Source organism: Pavona decussata, unplaced genomic scaffold (assembly GCF_977016875.1).
Source record: "Pavona decussata unplaced genomic scaffold, jaPavDecu1.1 SCAFFOLD_303, whole genome shotgun sequence".
Taxonomy (NCBI): domain Eukaryota; kingdom Metazoa; phylum Cnidaria; class Anthozoa; order Scleractinia; family Agariciidae; genus Pavona; species Pavona decussata.
In genome coordinates this window covers 663,591-687,500 of record NW_028145699.1, presented here as the reverse complement: position 1 = coordinate 687,500, position 23,910 = coordinate 663,591, and the positions used below count along the sequence as shown (strand labels likewise).

The following is a 23,910-nucleotide window of genomic DNA, read 5'->3' as shown; positions in this document are numbered from 1 at the left end:
GCGGAAGTACCTCGGGATCTCGGTTCATAAGATGATCTCTCATAACGTGAATCTTCACTAAACCGCCGCCGCTGTGATCGTGTAGACCCTTCGTAATGCCTTTGTCGCTGAAAGAACGGCGGCCCGAAAAATCCGACAAACGGAAAGCCATCGTCGTCGTCACTATCGTCATCAACGAACATTCCTCCAAACATTCTTGCCAACATGGCTTCTCGCATTCTCCGTCTCATCATCTCCTGCAACATTACGAAATGAAAGAAGCTTCCGAATCCCTCGAAAAACTCATCTTCATCGTGCTCGAATCCTCCCGTAGCGCTCGAACCAGAGACAATTCTCTCGTAGCCTTGTCTCAGTGCTTGAAATTTCTCTGTCGCGTTTGGGTCGTCAGGGTTTTTATCTGGATGGCACTCACGTGCTTTCTGTTTGTACGCTCTTCGCACTTCTTCTTCACTGGCGCTGGTTGAAAGCCCAAGAAGCTCATAGCTTTCTCTCAGACTTGCAGCCATTTCACGCTTTCTGCTTACCGAAGCAAATGACAGACACCGGTAGACCACAGCTGTCGGTATGTCTAAAACGGAATACATTAACTCATGTTATTTTCCTATCGTGGCCAATCAGATTGCGTTGCCGCAAGCGGATGTCATAGTCTTCATTCTCGGAAAATTTGCAGGTTTTCGCAGAAAGCCAAAAATAGCTCCAAATTAAAATCACGTAATCGAAAACCAAATAAACATTCATTCCAGAATTTTCAAGAGTATTATAGGGAGGATTAATTCATAAACTATTCTTTTGGTCGCCCAGGGGGTCATGTTTCGAAGCCGATTCCGATAAAACTTGACACTGTAAACAGAGATATTAAGGAATGTTCGAAAAAAAAAACAGCACAATATATTGCTTTTAGCTGGCCGGTAGATCTTACCTTACGGCAAGTCGACAGAGCATGGCAAGAGCACACGCGAGTTTTCAGAAAATCCAATGTTTATTTCTTTTAGAAAATACCTCTGCAACGCGAGATCTCCTCTAGTCTTGCCATACTCTGCGTGATTGAGCCTTTCAAAATTAATAAAACGTGATTCTGTCTGAATTTTGTCCTCCAAAAAACCCGCACACACTCACTTGATTTTAAAATTTATGACAATTATATTAATTCTTGGTCGCAAGCTATAGTCAAATCTGCAGAAGACTGAAAAACAACTTGTGGCAATTTATGGGTACATTTTGATTTTGCTCATGAAATACACAAGTAGTTCGCGATGCATAGTATGGTATGGAGTGCCATTTCAGCCAAATTATTGTTTCATTATTATTTTTCACTTATTAGGCATTATTTTTTATTATTAGGCACAATTTTCCAATATTAGGCGCCAGTTTCAGTTTCCTATTATTAGGAATTATGTTCTATTATTAGGCACAAGGTCGTGTTATTAGGCACTATTTTATTATTATGCGGCATTATTTATGTCGATTCTGCTTCTCTTATCATTTTTAGTTGTTTAGCTGATCAGATCAACGATTGATCCAACGTATATCAGCAGGATTATCGTCCACGGTTGTTTGCTGGGACATGACTACTATCAGGCAGTGTTTTGTGAGCCCTGTAGTCAGCGGTTGTACACATAAGAACAGGTAACCTCATTCCCAGGTTTCCTCTCTTCCTCCCTCGAGATATCCTAAAGAAAACCTTGGGAACGAGGCTGATTTGAGATTTTGACGTCTTTCCAGGCCAGAAAAAAAAAAGCAAATGCAGCGAAGTGTGAAGCAATTTATCCTTGAAGCACAAAAAATAGCAGGGAACACTATTCCCTAGGTAAGGCATGAAATTACTGCCCGACTTCGAGAGCCAGATTGTTGCTTGTGGTGGTTTGGTTGGCGAAAGTGTCTTAGAGGAGAAGCTTGAAGAAATACAAAAGCATGTGAATTCAGTCCTTGATTCAGTAACAAGAATACCTGTAGTCCAAATAGTCCAAAATTTCAGCCGTCCCCTCTCCCTTAACGCCCACAGGGGGCGCGGGGGGGATGTGTCTCTCCTACAGGATATTTATAGAGGAGTTTCCCTAAAGATTTCCTTGAGTAAAGGCTGTGCTTCTATAAGGTGACAGTTTTCCATTAGTATTTGTTTGAGACGGAGCACGGATGGGTTGTATTGTGTGACTAAGAGTAATATTGTGCATTGGATTTTTTTCTCTGTTGTAGAGCTGACTTCCTCTCGGAAGAAGAAATTTCCTTTAGCACGTTTTTATATAAAATTATTAAGGTAACCCCTGGACAAAAGGCATGTCTTAACATTTGCCGGATATTCTTAAGTTTGTCCCGAGGCGTCTCAGGGCTTCCTCTTTGATAAAACCTTCTTCTCCCCTTTAGGGTGGCAGGCCTGAAAGTACATGTATTGGAATTTCTCAGTTGGCTTGGAATGTGTGCGCAAGTCTAGAATCTTGAGATTCAATTTTGAATCCGTTACCTTTGAATACGCAATTACATAGAGAGGCTTTTTCTTTGTCGGAATTATCCGCCGTAAATCTTACGGTAGCTTGTTCAATGAACACGTTGATTTCGCCTTTGTTTAGATTCCACAGAGAAAACACATCATCGAGAAAACGTTTTCACACCAAGTGAACGGCTTCTTATCGTTTTTTGGCACTGGAGAAGTTTATATTATTCGATGGCCTTTTCTTGCCGTAAGTGTTTGGAATCAGCAGCTCCATCTCTGCTTTGTAGCCAGTGTCAGCGCACTGGTTCGTCGTGAAAGCAATTTTTTTAGCTGTTGAGGTTTCTCCTTCATCAGCGCTATCAAACCTTTCGATTCCGTTGCCTTAATAGCCTGCAAACGCAGACGTATTTCCGGCTGTAGCTTCTCCATACGTCTGCGTTCGCCGGCTATTGCCTTAACGGCTCTAGAAAGCAGATCCTTAACTACAATCACGTTCGTGTCCGCCATGTTAATCTTCTGACTCTAATTCTGTTCCGTTGCGTGACTTTCCATGACTAGATCTATTGCGCTTTTCATTGGTTGAGACCAGAAAAAGGCGCGCGCGAAAAGTGCTGGTAATGAAAATCTGCTCTCTTTTAGGTCAGCCGCGAGAAGATTGGGGCTGGGGGGCCCCGCCCCAATCTTCTCGCGGCTCACTTCGCTCACCGCTCGCGCTATCCTCCCTTAGCTGACCTAGAAGAGAGCTTGCTCGGAGGCTACCTCACTGATGAGAATCAGAGCCTATATGCGCCCATACGCAGGATCCATAAATGACTCAATATTGAAACAAGGTGCCTACTAACAGGGAATTATGCCAAACAATGATAAAATATTGCGTAATAATGCGACATTGTACCTATGAATAGAAAATGATGCCCAATAATAAGAAACTGGTGCCTAATATTGTAAAATCGTGCCAAATAATAAAAAATAATGCCTTATAATAATGAAAAAATAATTTGGGCGGAAATAACACTCCATGGGTATGAATCACGTGCGATTACTGATGCACAATGAACACAATTTTATTGTAAATCTTGTTATAAATAATTTGCCTATCGTCAGCGTTGCTATGAGGCACGCATGCTTCGTGTATACTATTTAATAGACCATTCCGAGTTGCCATGAACCTCATCAAAGCGAGCCAACGTGCAAAGCGTTTCATATGAAAATTAGTTTTGTTTGCGTAAGAATGAAAACTAACTTTCACAATAAAAACTTTGCACTTAGCCTCGGTTTCATAATGAGGTTCAAAGCCAGTCGGAAATGGCCTATTAAATAATAGCCTCCCACGCAGTTGTTTTTGTGGGAAGGAGGTAATACGAGTCCCCTAAAAACGACTGCGTGAAAGGGTAATTAAATAAGGGCCTCCTAATATATATGTCCAGTCAATAGGACATTTTCACTATGGCGTCATTTGACTACAACTACCAGAATCCTTCAGTTTTTTGTTTTCTCATGCTAATTAGAGCTATTGTTCTTTGCTCTCCACTGGGATTTCAAGATTTGAATTTGAAACCGAAAACGAAATGAATTCTGGTAGTTGTAGTCAAATGATCGACGCCATCATGAAAATGGCCTATTAGGTTTGCTTCACCGTCATTCCCATTATTTCAAAAACTTTACAAAGGAAGAGAAGGCCAAAGCGAATTAAGAATCGCATCTTTTTCATCTCGGTAACCGGGCTGAAATTTCCCTTGTGAACATATGTAAGACAGAATTCACGGTTCCGGTACCCGGACCAGCCCAGCTCCAGCGGTTTCATGTGAAGAAGAGGCCGTAAAGGCATACTGGGTATTACGCGCGATCTTAAAGCTATTAAACCGTAAAGACGATCAAAAACATCATTTTTTGCAAAAATATCCTCTACTTTGTTTGTACCCATATTCACTCATACGCTTGTAAATTAAGGGACCAGACAATTTCTTTTTGTATTACATTCAGTATACATGTAAGTTATACCGTAAGTTAGAAAACTGTGGTACATTTACATAAATAAACAACTGATTCACCCTTTCCTTGAATAGAGTATATTGAATATAAAAAGCTACCCTCGACCAGATACCCTCTTTACAGACTGGGAAACCGGCGCTGGAGAAGGAAAAGGAATTGAAAACGGAGGCTAAACTTAGTTTACATTCACGATGCTACGCACAAGCACGAGACATTAGAAAGCAAGTGTACGTCTTCCACGTTGGACGCATTTACAACGTGCAATAATCTCAGAAGTGGCAAAAAGCTGCATCGTAAAGATTTGCATCGTGTTTCCTTGTCTAGTCTCATTTCAGATACCTTATTTTTTTGCAGTATTTCAAATGTTTTTGTTTACAGCACGATACGTTAAGTTAAGGTGTGCTACTATCAGACAGATGAGCCCTAAGATCTCTCCACACATCGAGCTTCTTGTCATGTGTTTGTGCCACATCAGCCAGTTGTAACACGTGTTCACCTATCAGCTTCTCCTTTCCAAGCTTATCATGTCCATAGAGCCTGATTCTAATTGCCATTCTAAACAAGTCTTGTTGTAAAATGCGATCGAACACAAACTTCTCGTCGAATTTAGGATTGACTGTGGAGCGCGTCTTGGTTTTGAAGCGCTGTTTCCTTGAAGGAAGCAGTAGAAGATGGAAGCGACATTGTGAGCTACCTCCGCGGCTTTTACCCGGAATATCGCGAGCATCCAAGATAGTAATAGCAAGTCGACCTACATTGGCTGAATATTCCACTTGTAAATGAACCGTGCCAAAAATTGGAACTCGATCGACTTCCTTAAGTCCCGTATCTACTTGAATATCACCGTATGCAGAGACGCTCTTTTGAACATCCTCTTCCGTTTGAAACATCGGCAATTTCTCTGGGATGAGTTCTTCCTCTCCGGGGGGAGCACCATCCTTCTCTTCTCCCGCGGAAACCGCCTCGTCCTCTTCCTCAGAAGACACAGCCTCCGCAAGTGGTTCTTCCCCCAGCTCCTCGTACCCAGCGCTCTTGTGTTGGGCAGGCTCCATCTTGGAACATGGACATAGTTCCTTGTTAAGGCAGTAATACGTGGCGAGAAGTCCGATTAGAATGAGAACGATGATTACTAAGAATATGGTAGCTGGGACGTACCCTAAACAAGAAAAGGAAAGTATGATTGCTAGGTAAATACAATGATAAAGTGAGCCAACTAACTGCGCGTGCGCCATGTTTTAACGGTAATTGAACTGAGTGGAGTGCAATTTGGTCTGAAATCTGACGGTGTTTTCAAAATCGAGCGAGTGCGTAACGCGACTTCGATTTGAAATCACAAGTATGATTTCAGACCAAAATTGAATTGCACGACATGAAGTTCAATTGCCACTATATTTCACCTATTTTGAAATCACACAGTTGGCTAGTGCATGCAGGTAAGCCATGAAATTTGATTGGTTATTGTTATTATTTCATTTTCATTTTGATGGGCCGAAAAAGAATACGATTTAGAGCAAAAGAATAGTGCGATTCGTGAATAAATCGCACTGTTGAGAGCCAATCAGATTGCAAAATGGGTGTAATAAAAATTAAAACTGAGTTATTTAAATGCAATGCAGGAGCATCCTCACATAATAAGCTCTTATGACTTCTAAAGGATTCCCTGCCTTTAGGTCAGTAATATTTTTTGTGGCAAAATTTAATAAAATAAAAAATAGAAGTCTCCACCCCCAACTCTCACTGCCCACAAAGCATGTCGTAAGTTTCCGCGAAACTGAGATGTATATGAGTCATCAGTTTATGAGTCGACAAGAATGAGTAAAATAACAAGCATTGTTTCATAATTTTTCTATTAAAACAAGCAACTTTTTTCTATTTGTTTCGCCTCTCTTTATTTGTCAGTTGCAGGATATGAGTTGAAGGCCTATTACCCGTGAGAGAATTTTCATTCGGTGGTAGCAAGGTTATCAATGGTGAATAGCCTAGCACTTCTCATTCATTTGTCTCGTTTAGGTGGCTTTAATTATCACTGCGGAGCCAATCAGAAATTTAGAACAATGCCGAAGGTGAAAAGCAAAGACTATCTGGAGTTTGAACAGCCAATCAGAGCACGCGAAAAACACCATTCTGTTAAACGCCTGAGTAAATATCAAGTCTCGATCGTAGCATAACATTAATACATTAAAACTCCAAAGCTTAATATTATGTGATAATGCTGCATGCGCAATTTTCTCTGATCGAACGCGAAAAAAAATTTGAAAGAGTTTCCTCTATTTTTTTTTTTTTCTCCCTCTGGTTCTCTTCCTTATATTTCCTCTCTACCTGAGTTACCGTTCTATTAAGTGAGTATTTAAAACTGGAAAGATCTGTCGCACTAGAAAGCTCCATCAATTTGTGCAATATATAAATACATATTTACAGAAAACATGCAATTAACCTAAAAGCCATTTGTCAACAGAGACTCTGGTAACTGACATGTTTTGACAGTTCGTACGCTAATGACGTCAAATACATTGTATACAAATCTGGATTAACGAGGAATTGAATTGTAAAATACAAACTATTCGCTGATCGTTTGCTAAAATTGAATCCCTGACTTGCGATGGGATAAAGTTAATTCGCTTTCATGTAAGCCAAAAACACCGACAAAACAATTTCTGGTTCACCAAAAATTTGAAGATAATACTTATGTCACGAAAGGAACTCTTAATGAAACAACTGATGAAAGCTCTAAAGTACCTTCGACACTTTCACAAAAATCGGCTGTTTTCAGTTTACCCGAAGTAGACACGTTAAGTGTTATTTCTGATCGCCGATTTCATGTATACGCTTGTTTAAGAGCAAAGATATTCACGTGTAGTGATGGTTTGTTATTTTCCTATATATAATTTCTTCATCCAGTATGAATTTAATACTTTCAATCGATCCCTTCACGTACGACCGCGAGCCTAAGTTAAAATTAAAGATTTCGTTTTTGCCGCAAACAGTTCTATTTCTTGGTTCTAAACTGACTCAAACTGAACCGTTACAATGTCCAGTTCTCGAAGTACTGAAGAGGCGAGAATGACTTGACTGAAAGATCACTAGGCACATTGAGCAATCCACGAGAAAATATAACTATGTTACGAGAGCGTTTTCAGTTCCATTTCTTGTCATACCATCTTCGTTTGTCTTAGGGTTATTATGTTGTGCATTTTAAACAAATTTCTGATAAAGAAATCCACAAGAATAACCATAAACAGCCTAAATCGCTTACCGGAAGGTATAATACTCGCCATGACGTGCTCCCTCTATGTGCAAACCGTGATTGTTCCTTTCTTTCAGGCCGAATAAGAATTATTTGAAGCCAACTCGAAACACGAAAAAACGGTTTTCCAATATTCGCTAGCGTTTGATAGAAATTCGAGAAAAAGGCCGTAGGTGTGATGCGTATTTCATCGTGTTTCTTCGTGAGACGAGCAAAGTGAATTTTCATGTAATATATGGATGTTTAACACACCCCTGCCGTTTCTGCGGAAACCAAAGCTGGCTTTTATAGCTTAAGTTTACAGTTTCAGTTGATTTTATTTGCCAAACCCAGACAGCTTGGCAAACTGAGAGTTACAGTAACCTTTTTCGCAGACAATTGGACAGGCTTGTACGATGTGATGAGTCATTTCTGTATTATCATAAAAAACAAAGAATATCATGGACATCTTCTTCATGTATAGCAGGCCAAGACTAACATCAGTTAAAGAAATGTGTAGCGAAGAGTAGAACGTAACATAACGAACTTAGAAATAGCTTGCAGGAGTTTCATTTCGTACACTCATCTAGTTTGCTTTATCAGAAACGGAAGTTTAAGGCACGCTCTCTCTGATTGGCCAAAACGCAACGCGCGTTAGAGTTACAGTCGAATCTCGCTGCACTTCCAATCACAGACTCATGTTATCTGACAGACAGTTTTGTCGGTACCGACAGAAAGTCCATACATTTGTCTTAAATCTGGTGCAATTGTTCTGGTCCAGTCTGAAAACATCCAATACAAAGTTTACCTCGATAATTGGGACAACTTGGCAACTAGATTCTAACCTTAAAGTCTTATCAAAATGCTACTTTGGACAGTTGGACATGTGCTATATCACTTTGGTTAAAAGAAAATTACATCAGTTTTCGCCTAATCGTCATTTTTTTCTTCTCTTAAAATTTTTAGCAGTTTATCTAATATTCTTTTTCTCTTTATTAAGTGGCAGCGAAAAACTCAAAACATTAGCAAAGCAGTAATTCAAAGGTTTTGGAAGTCACAGACAAAATCCTTTGTAAGATTCCGGTCGGAAATCTGTGAATGTCACCTTTTATACAGGTGACCTGGCATTCAAAGAAGTTTTTTTTTTGGTCTAAAATAATTTACGAAAGGCGGGAACTGCACGCTTCGCATATGTTTTCATTTGTCAGTAAATCAACACCATAGACATCTTCAGAGGACTTTAAGAGAAAAGGATTCGTCGTACATGTAAACTTGTGATTCTATAGCTCCGTGGTGACTATGCATATCGAATTTATGGGTCTTCACGTGCGTGGCCATATAATAGCCCAGCTAATTACAAATATCAGTTTTGTCCAAAAAAAAAAAACAGAATCGGTTTCGGTACCCAATTTCATATCAAAGTTTGGCGTTTTGGAGTCGCACGACGTCTTGCTTACAATTCAGGCGGCAACCATATCAGCGCAATTCTTTTATTTGTATTCGTGATTTTTATTCAACGCTTCGTTTAATAATCTAACCCCGAGTAACCCCGTCAGTCTATTAAACAACGAAATGCAAATTTATTCCTCTCTTTGCGGGTAAACAAGCGCGCGCGGCAACTGATAACCGACATATATTGTAAAATGGCGCTAAAACCGAATGAAACCGATATAAGAAATTAAAATCTTGCGATATTTTTAAGCCATCGACTTTCAGATTTGTTATATCTGTATGCATGTCACGAAATCTGTATGTGGGTAGTTCTTTACATACTGAAATGTGTTTGCATGCGGTTGAAAACGTTAGAGTTAGTTACGCATACAAAACTGAACAATACAAAGTGGCGCGTAGTGTATTGGATGACTGTATTTATAGTTTGCTACGATCGCGAGCACTTCTTTTCCAAATAAGAAAAAAGTAGCATGTTATTTACCAGCCAATACGTTATTCTTAGCTTAGTGGAGTTGTTTTATAGCTTTCCAAATGCGTTAACAGCTTCAACCTCTGCTGTTGGGTGCGCTCCCTTAAAATTATGCAAAATCGGTGAACGGAACCGAATATTAAATAGCTAGAATATGTTTATAAGCTGATATTTGAACAAAGTTTGGAATTTTTCAGTTATAGATACCGTTTTCGCGTGTTTGTATAATTAAAAGTTGGAGTTCATAACCCTTGTTGCAGAATCTGGAATGTACAAGTCACTGAAATGAATTTAAGCTTAATATAGGAACTGGAAGTAGTAAAATGGTAGTGACAATTCTTATCCTGTCTCATGACGAATGAATGTTCGAGATGAAAGCATTGAACTGTATCGAGGTAGCTTTTGAACTTCTTCAACTCTATATCTTGACTCCTTCCTTCCGGCGGCAAACCAAGGTTTCTGAAGATGTGCTGAGGAAAATTAAAACGTTACGGCCCGATTTGTGCAAATTTCAACAGCTCGATTTTGTAAGTGAACAGGCGTAAATAGTTTGTCAGAAAGTGAAGCACATCAAAGGATTTTCTCCTTTGTGCTATTAAGATGCAAGCCTCGGGGCAAAGATTCCAACGAAAAGTTGTTCTAATATCTCTCTCAGCGCTTCTGAAGTTGCCTGGATAAAAAAATAGAGCTAGCACCGATTCGCTGGGTATTAGCATTAAATACATTGCTAAACATTTTCAACCAATGATATCATAATTTGATGTGCTCGATCGTGATACTTGTCAACATGACATAGCCACAGTTGGTTTTTCATACTTGGTCCAGCCCGACGATTTGAGGCTTACTTTATGTCCAACTACGTTCTAGACAAACTTATCACTTTAAAAACAATTAAGCTTCTCTTAGCCCTCAACGTTTGTTGGGTCGAATTAAGCAACTTTGTGGAAATTTATAAAACGGTCTCTCTTTGCTTACCATGCAATTACTACCACTAAAATTCAATTATATTCAAGCCAATCCGTATAGAGAGCGCGCTCGGTAGATCGATGCAGAACTCTCTCGCCGCTATTCGGAGCTAGATAGTTCGTTATTGTAATCTAAAATAAGTACCAAAAGCTCGTTAAAGTACTCACAGTCCATTCTTGGCCGTTACTCAACAAGGCAGTTGCCTTCGCTAAGCTTCTCGGTTTCACTGTAACCGCAGAGGTGAATGATTCCGCGCCATTTCGATGAAGTTTGCCAAGTTCGAAACAACTGTCTTAACTCGAGTCCGGTTAGAGTGGGAAGAAGTAATAAGCCACCGGATATAACCGACCAATTAGACTAAACAAAAAACGGAATTGACAACCGACAGCTGAAATCACGACCGACTGTTCACTCCACTCAAGGAATGGAATTTCAATTAGCTACGTACTGATTATCTATTTGACCCAAAACTGAATGTTAATTATTGCATTCATTAAAAAAAAAACAAAGTCGTGACTTCAAACTGTTTTGCATGACAAGGGGTGTTTTAAAAGCAAGCAAAGATGGACAGTGAAAGGCAATTATGGATAGACCCTGCGTGGGAAGATTGATTTCTTGACAGCGATGTAAAATGATCGGAAACTATCGACAGATAGCGAGGCGCGTACGTCAGATAAATAGTGAGAATGAACATTCTTGATTCCTTGCACAGCCGGTGTTTTTCCCTTCTTCCTCTTAGTCTAAACACAGGAAGCCAATGCAACCGCCCTTTCCTTGGGTTTTTCGTGTTTTTCGCTTTTTAACCACGCAAATATTAGGGCGAGAAAGAAAAGAAGGGAGAAGGACCGAGAGGGGATTTTTTTTTCGTGCAGTCAGAAAGCGAAAAACGCTGAAAATGCACGGAAATGTGTTCTACGCAGGTTAATCCCATGAGACGAATGTTTGGTTTATCAACAGAGTTGATAACTAAAGCGAGTGCTGATATTTCGGGCTAGAACGAAACCTCAGGCTTTACCATTATTCACCCCAGGCCCTAAGTTATCAACCAAACATTCGTTTCTTCTCCCCACCGACGCAGCACCATAGTTTCTTTAGAAACTAGCCTCCTACTAGTCCCACGAGAGACACGGATTAATTTTCTTGCCTCAGATGGAGGCGCCTGTCATGGCCTCTCACAGCTGCCGGAACTCAGGAGATTAATGAAGATGGCGATAGCGATATGAGATGGTTGTATTTGCAGGCTATATAAAAATAAAAAAAAACTATGAACTAAACTTTCTCTATTTTTCCCGCACAATGATAAGTGTAGGTTTCCATTTATGTAAATCAGTTTAAGGCTGTGAGCTCTAGAGTTCCATCTTCCTAGCTAGGAACCATTCAGAACCAATTTTGTAGGCTGCTTCATTCAGTAATTACAATCCTTGTAAAGCCGGCAGGCTCTCCCTCTCCCCCGCCGGTCTTCTTCACACGATCTCGACATAATCCGAAGGCGGTTACCAAAAATGCTCAGAAACAGAATTGACTGGACACGAAAACAAGGAAGACCAAGGAAAACATGGAAATACACAAGAATCATCCGTTGAGGATTTGCCCTTAGGATGAAAATGACGTGGGATGAAGGATAGCAAAAAACCCAGAAGAAATTTATGTCACTGCCAACAGGTTGTATTGGTGATTTCATGACAATATTCAGAAATGAATGAAAAATTCTTCAAATTTAAATTTTTAATTGAGATTTTTTTGAAATGTATGAAAAAATAAAAAAAAAAATGGAAAAAATAGAGGTCACGTGTTTCTTTAGGAGAAAACGTTGAATAAATTCTCCCCTGAGCTAGGCGTGACCTGTGTGTGCGCAGTGCGCGTGATCGCGCGTGATCGCCTTTTATCAGGGATCCTGGGAGCGAATTTGTCTCGGTTAGGACTCGGTCAGAACAAACAAAAGGAATATGGCAGGGCAAAGGGCAAAGCGAGTCACTTTTGGTTTCTATTCCGGAAGCAGACAAATCATCCATAGTTGTTGTCGTTACTAGTATGCGATGTCGACTAGTGGTTATGGAACGTTTGTAGATAGTATAAACGTCGAAAAGACAGAGTTGAAATCGATAGCATCCCAGAGAGCAGGCCTGGTTGAGGTATGTGCGTAAACCTACCTGACGAGGCCGTCTTGTGATATATTTAAGGAAACATTCGTTCTTTGGTAAATTGTCTCAACGACTGGTTGTACAAAAACAGCAGTAAGTGATGTAACATCGTGCATCTTTGTTGAGTGACGTTCTTTGTATGGCCAATACTAGCTGAGACCATAGTGGTTTAACTGTAGTTAACCTGTTGTTAGCTATTAATGCTAGGGAGTGGGTTATTCATTTGGGGGATGCCTTCAACTGTAAAATATTTACAGACATCTTCAGACTCAAACTCTACCCATTCTCGCTGTTTGTGTCAAGGAGGTAAATATACTATGTTCCCTTATTAAATTGTAATCCCCACCCCTCCCCCCTCCACTTAAAGATGGCACATTTATCTAACGGGTCGCCACAGTTTGGATTTTCAATGTTGCTGACAAAAACATCAACCTTTCAGATTTTTTTCTACAATGTTGGCCCCTGAAACGTAAATAATTTTAGGGGGTGGATCCCTATATCATCTTTGGTGGAGGGGGTTCAGGGAAAGTGAAATGTCCTTTTAATGGTGGTGCGCAAGTATGATCATTATCAATCAGATCAGATTGTGTCCCCAATGGGCCATTTCTGAGTTGCTGTGAACCTTACTATGAAAGGGAGGCAGTGCAAAACTTTTCATACGAATATTAGTTTAATGTTTGTATATGAATGAAAACTAATATTTTTCATAACAAAAACTTTGCACGTAGCCTCGCTTTCATAATGAGGTCCAAAGCAACTCGGAAATGACCTATTTGTAGAGAGTAGTTTCCCTTGGATAAGACTGACATGTTAATAGAGTTGATTGGTATATTTCACTGATACACGCAACCTTCAAAATGCCAAACTCTTCAACTAAATGTCAATAATCCTGGCCTTTTGAACTCTTATTATTCTTTCTTGGTTTTTTTTTTGTTTTTTTTTTGTTCTTGGATTTTCACTTGGCCCTCATGCACCTGGATTCTCCAATAGACACACCCATGCATCCCCAAGACATGTCTTTTAGGTTCTTATTTGGTTAAAGTGCATGTAGATCCTATTTGTTTTAAGCTTTGCATCTCAATGTCCCTTGGCAGATGGAGCACAGCTTTACCCACTCCATTTACCCACATCTTCACAGACAAGAAGCCATTGCCAACAATAGACTTCCACTTCTCTGGCGTGAATTTCTTAGGTGGACATCCAACAGTGGCGTGGCTTGTATTCTGATCTGTCTACATTCAAGCATTATTGGATTGTTTGCAATTTCACTTGCTTCATATTATGAAGGTTCTGCATTTTGGGGTCATCTTGCTAAGTACTTGTTTTCTTGTGGCACATTTGGATTCACTGGGGGTTGCGTAAACTACTTAGCAGTGACTTTGTTTTTTAAAAGAATTCCTGGTCTTTATGGAAGTGGGTAAGTTGTTTACAGTTATTAGAGTAAATTATTATTATAAGATAAATTATTGATATTATTATCATTTCAAAAAAGGCAATGTTGACATTACACCCAAACAAGTTCATTCGGGTTAAATCTGGAGTCCAATGGCCTAGAACAGACCTCACAACCCCCCTCCTAAACAACTAAAAAAAATGATAATGATAATGATAATGATAATAATTATAATAATAAATAAATAAATAAATGAATAAATAAATAATTAAAAAATAATCCATTTCTTCCAAATAGAAACCCTGAAAAAGAAGAGTCCCGTATCATTGATTTCAAACCCTAAAGAGGGCTTTGCATCTTTAATTTCTTTATTAAATCATTACTCATTTCATAAACCCTCAGGTAATATTGTTAAGACAAGGTAAGGAATTTTGGGTTCAAATAAATGTCAACCTGCTTATAAAATCATTGTAAGAGTTTGTGCTTTTTCATTTGGCATGTTGCTCAGTAGGTTCAAATTTCCACCGCTTCCTCGGGTCTGGCTTTCCTCCCGAACAGCGGCTGGTAATCGAGCCTAGTTGTTCAGGTAATTCAGATGTTCTGTTGAAATGTATACATTGTCAGCTATTATGAACGCAGCTATGCCACTGCTGATTTTTAATATTTTTCTCTCTTTAGAGTCATCTATCGTCGCTATCAGGATATCTGTGAAAGTGTAAGGACTTCAATCATGAATATATTTTTTGATGAGATGTTTTTAGAAATGTACAGCAAACAGAAATTAAATCAACAGATCATTCGATTGAACATTGAAGGACACCTGCAGAGAATTTTACAGTCAGAAACAGTAGATCAACTTATTAGCACTGAGCTGCACTCCCTGGTGATGTCTCCTGAGGGGCAACTACTTTCGTCTGCTGGTATTAAACTGTCGTCACTCAGACCACTGGTGAAGCCCTATGTAGTAGAACTTTTAACTGATGTAGTTCCTGTTATTATGGAAAGATTTACCTCATATGCTCAGGTAGGCAGATCCATAACAGTAGTGGTAGTTTCGTCAACTCTTTTCTAATGTTTACTGGGATTGTTGTTCTGTTTTTCCAGTTTTTGTGTACACTGTGGATTTTGCTTGTTAAATGTGGATCCACATTTGCATTTTACCTAAAGGCTGACTTTCAAAGGCTTTGATCACCTTAAACTGTCACTAGATTAAGGGTTTAGTACAAAATATCTGCAGTGCAGGCTAAAACTGGGCAAGTTTGGAGTGTTAGTGACTTTTTGGGTGTAAAAGTGACTTACTCCAAGATCATTCTTAAATTTTGACCAAAGATTGGGACAATTATCATGATTACCATAAGTGATGTAGTGGAGGGAATATTTATGTAATTACATGATACCAGACGAGTTCAACTTTCAAACTTCTATGAGGTCATCCCAAGTCCCAATGGGCTTTTTGCACTAACTGGTCACATGGTAAAAATACCTGCCATACTGGATAGCAAAAAAGCATGGCATCCTCCACTGGGACATCGAAACCAACGGAAAGTCAGGCTTGACAGGTTGGAATTCCTTTGTGTCTGAACCTACTCATTCTTTTGACATCTAGTATGGTGGATTTTGTACCATGTGACCAGTTAGTGCAAAAGGCCCATTTGCTCTCTCAACTGATGAAGGATTAACACTTGATACACCAGCTCTCAAATCTCTTTACAGTGGCCAAATTACCTTTAGTTAGCAACTCAGTTGATAAAACCAAATGTTCATTCCTAGGGGAGTAGTTCATTTATCTGGCTGTTCCAGATCTAGATCTTGGTACTTTTATTATTATTATTATTATTATTATTATTATTATTATTATTATTATTATTCTTATTCTTATTCTTATTCTTATTCTTATTCTTCTTCTTCTTATTATTATTATCATTATCATTATCATTATCATTATTCTTATTCTTATTCTTATTATTTATTTTTATTATTAATTATTATTATTAAATTTAATAAATTACTTTCAATTACTTTGCAGAATAAGGCTCACACCACCATAGAAATGGTTTGTGTGAATGTGGTAAAAGGTTTTCTAGTCACACTTGAAAGCTGAACTGGTATCCTTTAAATAACCTGCTTAGCCTTCAGGTGCAAACATGTTCTGAACTACATTCCATACATGATATCACAAAAGAGCTTATTTTGGGGAAATTTGGAATTTCATGGCCAAAATGTTATTTATGCCAGTCTTGCACCAAACCCTTTATTAACATAATTTACAGGGTCCGAAATTGCGCTTTCCTGGTCGCCAATGCGACTAAAAATTTTGCACTGGCGACCAGAATTTCACAACTAGTCGCCAGCGGGCGATTAGCTATTTCATGCCACGATCATTATACAAACAATAACTTTGATTTTCAGCCAAATCGATTAAAAATAAAATTTAAAGCCGCCCGCCAATAAATATTGGTTACTTAGTTTTTACCTTTCCACTGCTTTTGAATTATAAAACCGATTTTCCTGTTATTATAAATCTATCACAACGCTTCACAGCTCCAGCAGTGCGAAGCTTCGCCGCCATGTTTTGTGAACGAGAAATGCTGCACGGTTTTGGCCTGGTGCGAGCAACATGGCAATCCGTCGATCATCTTGACAGAGCGCGAAAGGAAAGATCGTTTACGGTTTTGAACATAGAGGAAAGAACCAACTGACAGTTTTTTAATCGGGTACATTTCTTCTCCACAAGGTAGAGACAAGAGAAGGTATAAAGTTGACTTAAAACATTTAGCAGTCTTATGAAACTGCGTATATAGCCGGCATTCGATTCATTCGTCATGGTTTTTCAGTGGTAGGTGTATAAATCGCCATTTGGGCCCCAAACGCAAACGCGTTCTCTTCGTTCTGATTCTTAAAAGAAAAATTGGCGATCAGAATTTTCCATCTGGCAACCAAATATTTTGTTTTGTGTTTTGCTGCGAAGGAAAAATTTTATTGACACTTTTTTTTTCTGCTTTTTGGCGACCACATTTTTTTTTTTTCAGTCGCCACTTGGCGTCTGCCTAAAAAAGTTAATTTCGGACCCTGTTCAGTTCACAGTAAAATGATGTTGTCAAGTTCCTGTCCAAGTAGTCTGGAGGGGTTAGAAGTAATCCAGGAGGGTGCTGTAATAATAGGTCGTCCAGTAAGTTTGGTTATGTTAGTTGTAGAGGCAGTATGTTCTAGCTTGTGTACTTTAGGTAGAAGTTTCATAAACGGTAATTGTAGGTATTTTTCGTTGGTACAATATATCAGTTGTCATTTGTGTGTGTCTGTTAAGAAATCTGTCTTAAAACGAGATGTCAGTTGTCTCAGTAGTGAGTTGGAGTCTTTGGTCAAGGTCTGTAAATTAAAATTGTCAGCACGTCGGTATGTCTCCTTGTCAGAAAGTTGTTTATTGTATTCAGTTGTAAACCATGAGATGGGCACAAGTGCCCATCCCATGTTTTTGTCAGTCATTGTTAATATTATGTCCTTGTTGTTTTGTAGTTGTTGGATGTAAGTTGATTGTTCTGGAGTTACGTTTGTTTGGTGTGTGCGTAACAGTGAGTCCAAGTTGGAATGTTGTAATACTTGTTTCGTCTATGCAGTTGTATTGTGAACGTAGTCAACAATGTGTAGGTTGTAGTGCGGTTTGTTTAGTTCTTGCTTGAGTAATGAGCATGGATTTACTTTTGAGTAAGGTTTGAAGCGATGGCTGATTTTTTGGACTTTTTGTTTACCAGTAGTAGAGGTTTGTTTCCTGATGATGCTGCATGGTGCCTGGTTTCCTTCAGTGGTTATAGATTTTTGGAGGGATCTTGTGCCGGAGGTATCGAGAGTAGGAATGAAATTGGTGCCTTTGTTGAGAAGATTGTTAAGTTCTTTAGCCCAATTAGGAAGTTCAGTAGTAGTGAAATTATGGATTTTGTCAAGGTTGTTCAGTTTTTCTTGTTCTTGTAAGAGGCGTTGTTTTTGTCTAAGCTTTTCTTCCAGTTCCAGAATGTTTGCGAGGTTGTCAGAACAGAGTGAATAGCGTTGTTGAGAGAAAGTGTTGAAGGTTCGAAGTTGGGAGTTGAGGTTGTTTAGCCGTTCCAGCAGAGAGTTTCCATGGTTTCTTGAAATCTTGATAAGTTTTGTTTTTCTGTTTTTGTGTTCCATTTTTTCAGATGTTTGTAGAAAAGTGATCCAAAGTTGAAGTTGGTTGTTTTCTTGTTGTAATGTTGAGATAGAATTTTCAATTTCGGATACAGTAGATGAAGTGGAGGTAGATTTGGTTGTAGACTTGATGGTTGATTCCTTGTTTTTGAAGGTGGAGATAAAAAGTTGTGCTTGTAGATTGTGGATGAGGGCCAGGTTACTTTCTTTGATGGAATGAAGTTGGTGTATCTTGAAGAGTTTTCTTTTTTGATTGAGTGTTAGAAGTGGGTTTTTTTAGTACTTTCCATGTCCATCGGCGCTTCGTACAGGTTTTAAGGAAGGGTCGTTTGGTTGGTTTGTTCTGACGTTGGAGTTTTTTCTTTTTGCGGTATTTTGCTTTCTTTCGTCTGTTCCTTTCTGTTTTCTTGTTGTTAGGTTCTTGGTTAGGCTTAGTCATATTTCTAAAATAATAACAGAGAAGGGTGTGGAGGAATGAATATTATGATAATTCTGTTTGTGAAGGAGGATTAGAATTAGTGATAAGTTACCTAGACTAAGATAAACATTGAAAAGAACTAAAACTATCAAATTTCAACTGGAAGAGGACTGATAACAGGATATAAAATGGTCTGAGTGAAAATGGATAAAGTCTAAAAGAAAATGGGCTAATGACAGGATACAAAATTAACTAAGTGAGAATGGACAAAGGATGAGATGAACATCTAAGGCAAACTCTGTATGAAAGTAAGGTGTATTGGTATAGAAATTATGTACAAGAAAACAAAATAACCTGTGGTGATGGAAATGTATGGACACCTGTACCATGCAAAGAGTTAACTAGGATCAAAAGTTGTATCCCTACTGTGGATACCATCATATTGTATTAAAGTTAGTTTCAGTAGTATCTCTAGCAACCTTTGTGGTATCCCAGGAGCCATGGTATGGAATCCCAAATAAATGGGTTCCCAAATCTCCAATGATTGAAATCAGTAGGTAAAGGATGGTTTAAGTGTATGGGTGGGGAAGTGGTTGTGTGTAGAACAAAAAATCGTTAGTAAAACAGTTAACCATGTAAGTGGTTATATTGAGGGAGAGACCTCTGCAACGCAGCACTCTCAAGCTCAAATAGTGTTAAGTAAAGTAACAAAAACAACTAAAACCTAAAAGAAATGTTAGGATTATTTTACATATTTGTTCTCACATAAACTAAAGAAAATTTTGTTTTTTCTTTATTTAACAGGATCAAGGTATCAGAAGACTGAAACAAGAACTGAGAACCTATACGACAAGAAGGAAAGATGAAGTATCCCCCCACAGAGTAGAACTTTTAATGAAAGATATCATGTTCAGTCATTTGAATCTTCTGGTTATATTTGGTTGTGTTGTTGGAATTTGTGTTGGTATATTATCTCGGATCACTGGAGTAGGAATTATTATTTAGATAGTAACTTCAATATTTTTATTTTAACATTAATAAAAGTGGGCTTGCTTTTACAGTTTTAACATATGTTAGGGTACTGAGCCAAAAATTCTGACAGGAACTATTTGTTTGCTAGTTGGTTCCTCTTAGTGGTGAAAATTAATTCGAGCCATGCCCACAATTAATATTATATTTATTTTGTGATTCTGGTTCCATTTATGGTTTCTTCAGAATTTTTTGACTTGACGATTAGTTTTCACTTTCATATGGGTATACATCATTGAAAATAGTATTTCTACAGTTTAGTACAATATTAATGACCTAAAACCAAAGTTTTCATTGATTCTAACTGACTGCAGCAGATATACAACACAAACTTTCAGTAAAACAAGTAAATGTTTCTAGTGCTGGAAACTGTGTGTGCAGCCACAACAAATTCTTGGCTTTGGCTCTAAATGATTAAGAGTGCAGGCAGAATGTGGTAAATCAAAACCAAAGCAGACGAAAAACTACCTTTAAAATTTGATAATAATATTTGTTGAAAACTACTCTTACTGGCAAATTAAACTCATGTGGAGATTTATTGGACAGGTGCATATTCAAATCATCAAGAAGAGCTAAGAATGTCTAGTATTTAATTCCCTTTTTATAATAATATTCCAGTGGCCATGTTTCATCTGGTGTTTTAAGCCTGTGGCTCATGATATTTGGGACAATTTTTTAATATTAAATAGATATTTTATATCAAATACGTGTTGAGATCATGAAATTACATGTACAGATCTTCAAAGTTTTCATTGTTATTGTAAACCAGAAATAGGATAATATTCTAAAAGCTTTACACCATAAAATTACACCATTATTAAATAATGATTAAATTGTGTCGGCAGTACCTGGATTTTAGTGATAACTAGCCAACAAGAGTATTTTCCATCATGACTGAGCTTAACATGTGCTAATAAAATAAAAAGCCAAATAATTTTAAAATACTTTTAGTGAAACAAAAGTAAATAACCAGAAAACATAACTAAAATAGTTTTAAATCCATTAAGATCATTTTCACTTTTTCCCTTTCCAAAAAATAGTACTATAGAATTATTTATGATAGATTATAAATTGCTGCCTTGTTGTAATTTTACTTTCGTACTTTTATAATATATTATATTCCCAGAAAGGAAAATAAAAAGAAATATTGTTTATACTTTGTCTAGATGGCTGAGAGTTCTGCTAAAGCATCAAAGTCATCTGTAAACTCAGCCGCATGTTGTGATAAACTGATGTCCAAGGAAGACACTACTTCACAGGCATCCATATTTTCCTTTGATGTCAATGGAAGTGGTTCTGATTCCAAATTCTCAGGAATGTTTTTATCTGCCAACCAAAAGCAGTCCTTGGTAAACTCTTGTAGCCAGTCGTGTGGACTTGGGTTTTTTTCATCGGGTGTTAATGCAACTTCCTGGCACCTTAGTTTAGCCTTTGGGCTGGTAAAATCTGGTGTTGTCGCAGTGAGTGGAGAACCGTTGTCTCTTCCCTTCTTGGCAGAGCACTGCATTTCTTGTGTGGGAGCAGCAGAGCATTGTTGGGGTTCCTGCACTTTAGACACACACTCTGTTGGGTTTACTTTGGCAACTTTGCGATCTTGAACCTGCGCACTGGACTGAGGGTTTTCTTCAGATAAATCCCAGTGCAATTCAGCTAGAGATTCAAAAGATGAATCGTGCACAAGGTCTAGAGAATCTGTTGTTTTGTGTTCTTCACGATCAGTGGTGGCCTTGGACTGAACTTGTACTTGATCTTCAAAAAAAGATATTTCTTGAGCTAGATCATCAAAGAAGTCCTCTCCACCTCTTTCATCGACTGAATTTTTCTTGGAAAATAAACATCAATTTTAGATTATGAATGTTAGCTAATATTAGATCATAAAAGTAAGCCTGGCGTTTATTATTGAAATTTTCTGTTTTGTTTTCCTCCTTTCGATTACGCAAGGCAAAATCTCGAGGTAAGACAGAGCCTGCTAGTCACATAATACAACATAGGAACGAAACCTTAAAGTTTATTACGTATGTACTGCGTACAGCGAGCGCATGAGAGGTGAGGCGTAAGAGACAACGCCCAATACTCAATTTTTTTTTCAGCAAAGAAAGTCACTGGAAAATGCTTTCATTTTTATCTTTTACCATCGCCTGTAAAAAGTGTGCAGTGTTTAATAGGGTTATTTTCCCGTTTGCCTGCATGATTATTGAAGGAAAAATATAGCATTGCCTTTTCTGACTGGTGAACAAGGCGTAAGCAGCCCGGATTTAAGCAAGCAGAACATTTTAGAGAACATTTTTTTATTGACAGAAGTAGTTTTAATGGCGTATTTTTCACATCCAGTGGAAAATTCAGTGTAGTGAGTCTATTAAAAACAGATTAGACAAAATCATCACGTCGACTCCAGGAGCATGTAGTTTGATCTTACCTTGCAGGTCGCTGGTTTTTGTGCTTCGTCTGTCGAGGGCTGGCCGTCTGGAACAATCTGTTTTGAGCGAAAATTGACGAAGTATTTCGGAATATTCAACTCAAGAAAACACAGATACACAAAACAGTATAAGCTTGTGTTAGACAAAACTGAAGCGCTCTCATACCTGAATTCTTTCCTTTTCTGACGGCTTCACATTTAGTCTCCATGACGCAACCTTCCATAGTTTCTTCTTCAGTGCCTCGGAAAATTCCTCGTCGTCTTTGGCCTAAAAAGAGTGGTAAATATTTCTCCCATATTTAAGAAAACGTTAACAAAGTATAGGCCAGAACTCTCTGCGATTTTTACAGTCAACCTTCTATAAGCTTAAATAAGCTTAAAACAAGAAGCTTAACAAGCTTTTAAAACTTAAGGAGCTTACACTTTAAAACTAACCTTTATAAGATTGAAGCATTTTAGTTTAAAACCCTCATTCTTGCTTAGACTCACAACTGTTTTAATGGCATCTGCAATATTTGGAATTGCTTTTTCGACCGACCTCTGTTTCTGTTGTAAGAAAACAAGAAAACTTAAGCTTAAGCTTAAGATCTTAAGCTTATAAAGTTAAGCTTAAAAAAAACAGCTCCTCTTCAAACTGAAACCATAGAATGAAGGTTCTGCTTATTGTTTCTAAAATAAGCTTGCAGCCTCAGTTGCTCAATGTTTGTCTTTTCGTTTGCAATTGTGTTTGTACCAACCTTTCCCTTCCGTTCAACCGTTCCATTTAGTTCTTTTTGCTTGTGAGAGTACAAGCTATCGCACATTTTTGTCCGTCCAAAAGATTACAAATTTTCTGGGAAAAAAGGCGGGAAACGTCGCCTTGCTTCACGTCGGGCACCAGGCGCTCGTTTTGGCGGGAAAACTACAACCTCGTTTCTGATCGAAAACGTGGATGGCCGGGGGGGACTTGGGACCTGGAATTCGTTTTGGTTTGGGGAAAGGAGAGGTGCCTTGAGTAAGATAGGTCAACAAAGCCTTCCTGTCGGACATGCGTAAAAAGACAACATTGAAGTGGGATTCTTTAATAATGACCATCCTGCCGGAAGTTTCTACTGAGTGACCGTACCTGAACGTACGTATACCCCTTCCACCCCCTAAACGAACACCCCCTCCCCCCCCCCCACCGCCGCACCCGCCCCCCAACGCCCAAGTGGTATGAATTACAAGTTACCATTGTGAAGCACGAGGAGTGCTGCAGTAATTTTCTCAAATGCCCTTCTTTGTCCACTCTCTCATGATAAGAGGAAGGGAAGCGGGGGGGGGGGGGGGGGGAGGTGTGACCAAGTTATCTAAGAGCCTCTTATTTACTGGACCTAGTTATCACGAAATACTATTGTTTTCAGGGATAGGGTCTTTTAATCCGTTGTTTGTTTTTTCCGCCAATCCTTCGTGGCGATGTTCTACGGAAATTTTTCAAAAGGAACCCCGATGTGGTACCGTTTTTTGGGCGTGGTAGATACAAGAGCCCCAGCTGGGGCTTGACGCGTTCCCCTGAAGAACAGGTACCACCGTTACTACCGTGTGGGACTCCCCCCAGATTTTAATCTCTTGCCTTATACTACGCCTTTAAAAAGAAGTCATAAAACTAGTCGTTGAGTACTTGTAGAGCATAGAAGTCTTTATTCACAATCCACGGGGAATAAATTAGATGCGGGCACTGTTAAAATACATCATAAAATAAAAAGGGTTAAAAATTTTACAAACACGTTCACTAGGCTACCCACTGCGAAATACCTTTACAACAAAGCCACGGATTAATCTTGTCTATTTTGAAACAGTACGT

The 23,910-nt window shown here is 38.6% G+C and overlaps 4 protein-coding genes across 5 annotated transcripts in view; 1 reads left to right on the top strand and 3 right to left on the bottom strand.

Annotated features, from left to right (window-relative positions):
- Nucleotides 1-575, bottom strand: part of LOC146454310 (uncharacterized) — a 2,201-nt gene extending 1,626 nt beyond the window's left edge. The window contains exon 1 of the mRNA XM_085095595.1: nucleotides 1-575. This exon is cut by the window's left edge and continues 1,626 nt beyond it. Within this exon, the coding sequence (XP_084951721.1) occupies nucleotides 1-506 (506 nt within the window). The 5' untranslated portion in view covers nucleotides 507-575.
- Nucleotides 576-4,807: 4,232 nt separating this feature from the next.
- On the bottom strand, nucleotides 4,808-10,964 carry LOC146454309 (synaptotagmin-16-like). Of its 2 annotated transcripts, none has more exons than XM_085095598.1 (2): nucleotides 10,698-10,964; nucleotides 4,808-5,576 (listed from the first exon to the last, which is right to left on the bottom strand). In XM_085095598.1, the coding sequence occupies exons 1-2, from the start codon at nucleotides 10,702-10,704 to the stop codon at nucleotides 4,813-4,815; spliced, it is 771 nt and encodes a 256-aa protein (XP_084951724.1). In that variant the 5' UTR covers nucleotides 10,705-10,964; the 3' UTR covers nucleotides 4,808-4,812. The 2 variants fall into 2 exon arrangements, with proteins under 2 accessions (XP_084951724.1, XP_084951723.1); XM_085095597.1 differs by lacking the exon at nucleotides 10,698-10,964 and adding an exon at nucleotides 7,674-7,923.
- A 1,508-nt stretch (nucleotides 10,965-12,472) lies between these two features.
- On the top strand, nucleotides 12,473-20,826 carry LOC146454308 (uncharacterized). Its single transcript, XM_085095589.1, has 4 exons — nucleotides 12,473-12,662; nucleotides 13,766-14,088; nucleotides 14,743-15,088; nucleotides 19,448-20,826. The coding sequence occupies exons 1-4, from the start codon at nucleotides 12,567-12,569 to the stop codon at nucleotides 19,646-19,648; spliced, it is 966 nt and encodes a 321-aa protein (XP_084951715.1). The 5' UTR covers nucleotides 12,473-12,566; the 3' UTR covers nucleotides 19,649-20,826.
- LOC146454307 (uncharacterized) lies at nucleotides 20,825-22,995 on the bottom strand. The gene is made up of 5 exons (XM_085095588.1): nucleotides 22,826-22,995; nucleotides 22,524-22,634; nucleotides 22,255-22,356; nucleotides 22,089-22,145; nucleotides 20,825-21,494 (listed from the first exon to the last, which is right to left on the bottom strand). The coding sequence occupies exons 1-5, from the start codon at nucleotides 22,889-22,891 to the stop codon at nucleotides 20,835-20,837; spliced, it is 996 nt and encodes a 331-aa protein (XP_084951714.1). The 5' UTR covers nucleotides 22,892-22,995; the 3' UTR covers nucleotides 20,825-20,834.
- Between the last annotated feature and the right edge of the window lie 915 nt (nucleotides 22,996-23,910).

Coding starts and splice junctions, on each gene's coding strand:
- LOC146454309 (XM_085095597.1), bottom strand. CDS start 7,695: ATGGCGAGTATTATACCTTCCG. Junction 5,577..7,673: donor GGCGAGTATTATACCTTCCG/GTAAGCGATTTA, acceptor TTTCTTGTTTAG/GGTACGTCCCAGCTACCATA.
- LOC146454308 (XM_085095589.1), top strand. CDS start 12,567: ATGTCGACTAGTGGTTATGGAACGTTTGTAGATAGTATAAACGTCGAA. Junction 12,663..13,765: donor AGAGAGCAGGCCTGGTTGAG/GTATGTGCGTAA, acceptor GTCCCTTGGCAG/ATGGAGCACAGCTTTACCCA. Junction 14,089..14,742: donor CCTGGTCTTTATGGAAGTGG/GTAAGTTGTTTA, acceptor TTCTCTCTTTAG/AGTCATCTATCGTCGCTATC.
- LOC146454307 (XM_085095588.1), bottom strand. CDS start 22,891: ATGTGCGATAGCTTGTACTCTCACAAGCAAAAAGAACTAAATGGAACG. Junction 22,635..22,825: donor CGGTTGAACGGAAGGGAAAG/GTTGGTACAAAC, acceptor TTCTTACAACAG/AAACAGAGGTCGGTCGAAAA. Junction 21,495..22,088: donor AAAAACCAGCGACCTGCAAG/GTAAGATCAAAC, acceptor TTATTTTCCAAG/AAAAATTCAGTCGATGAAAG.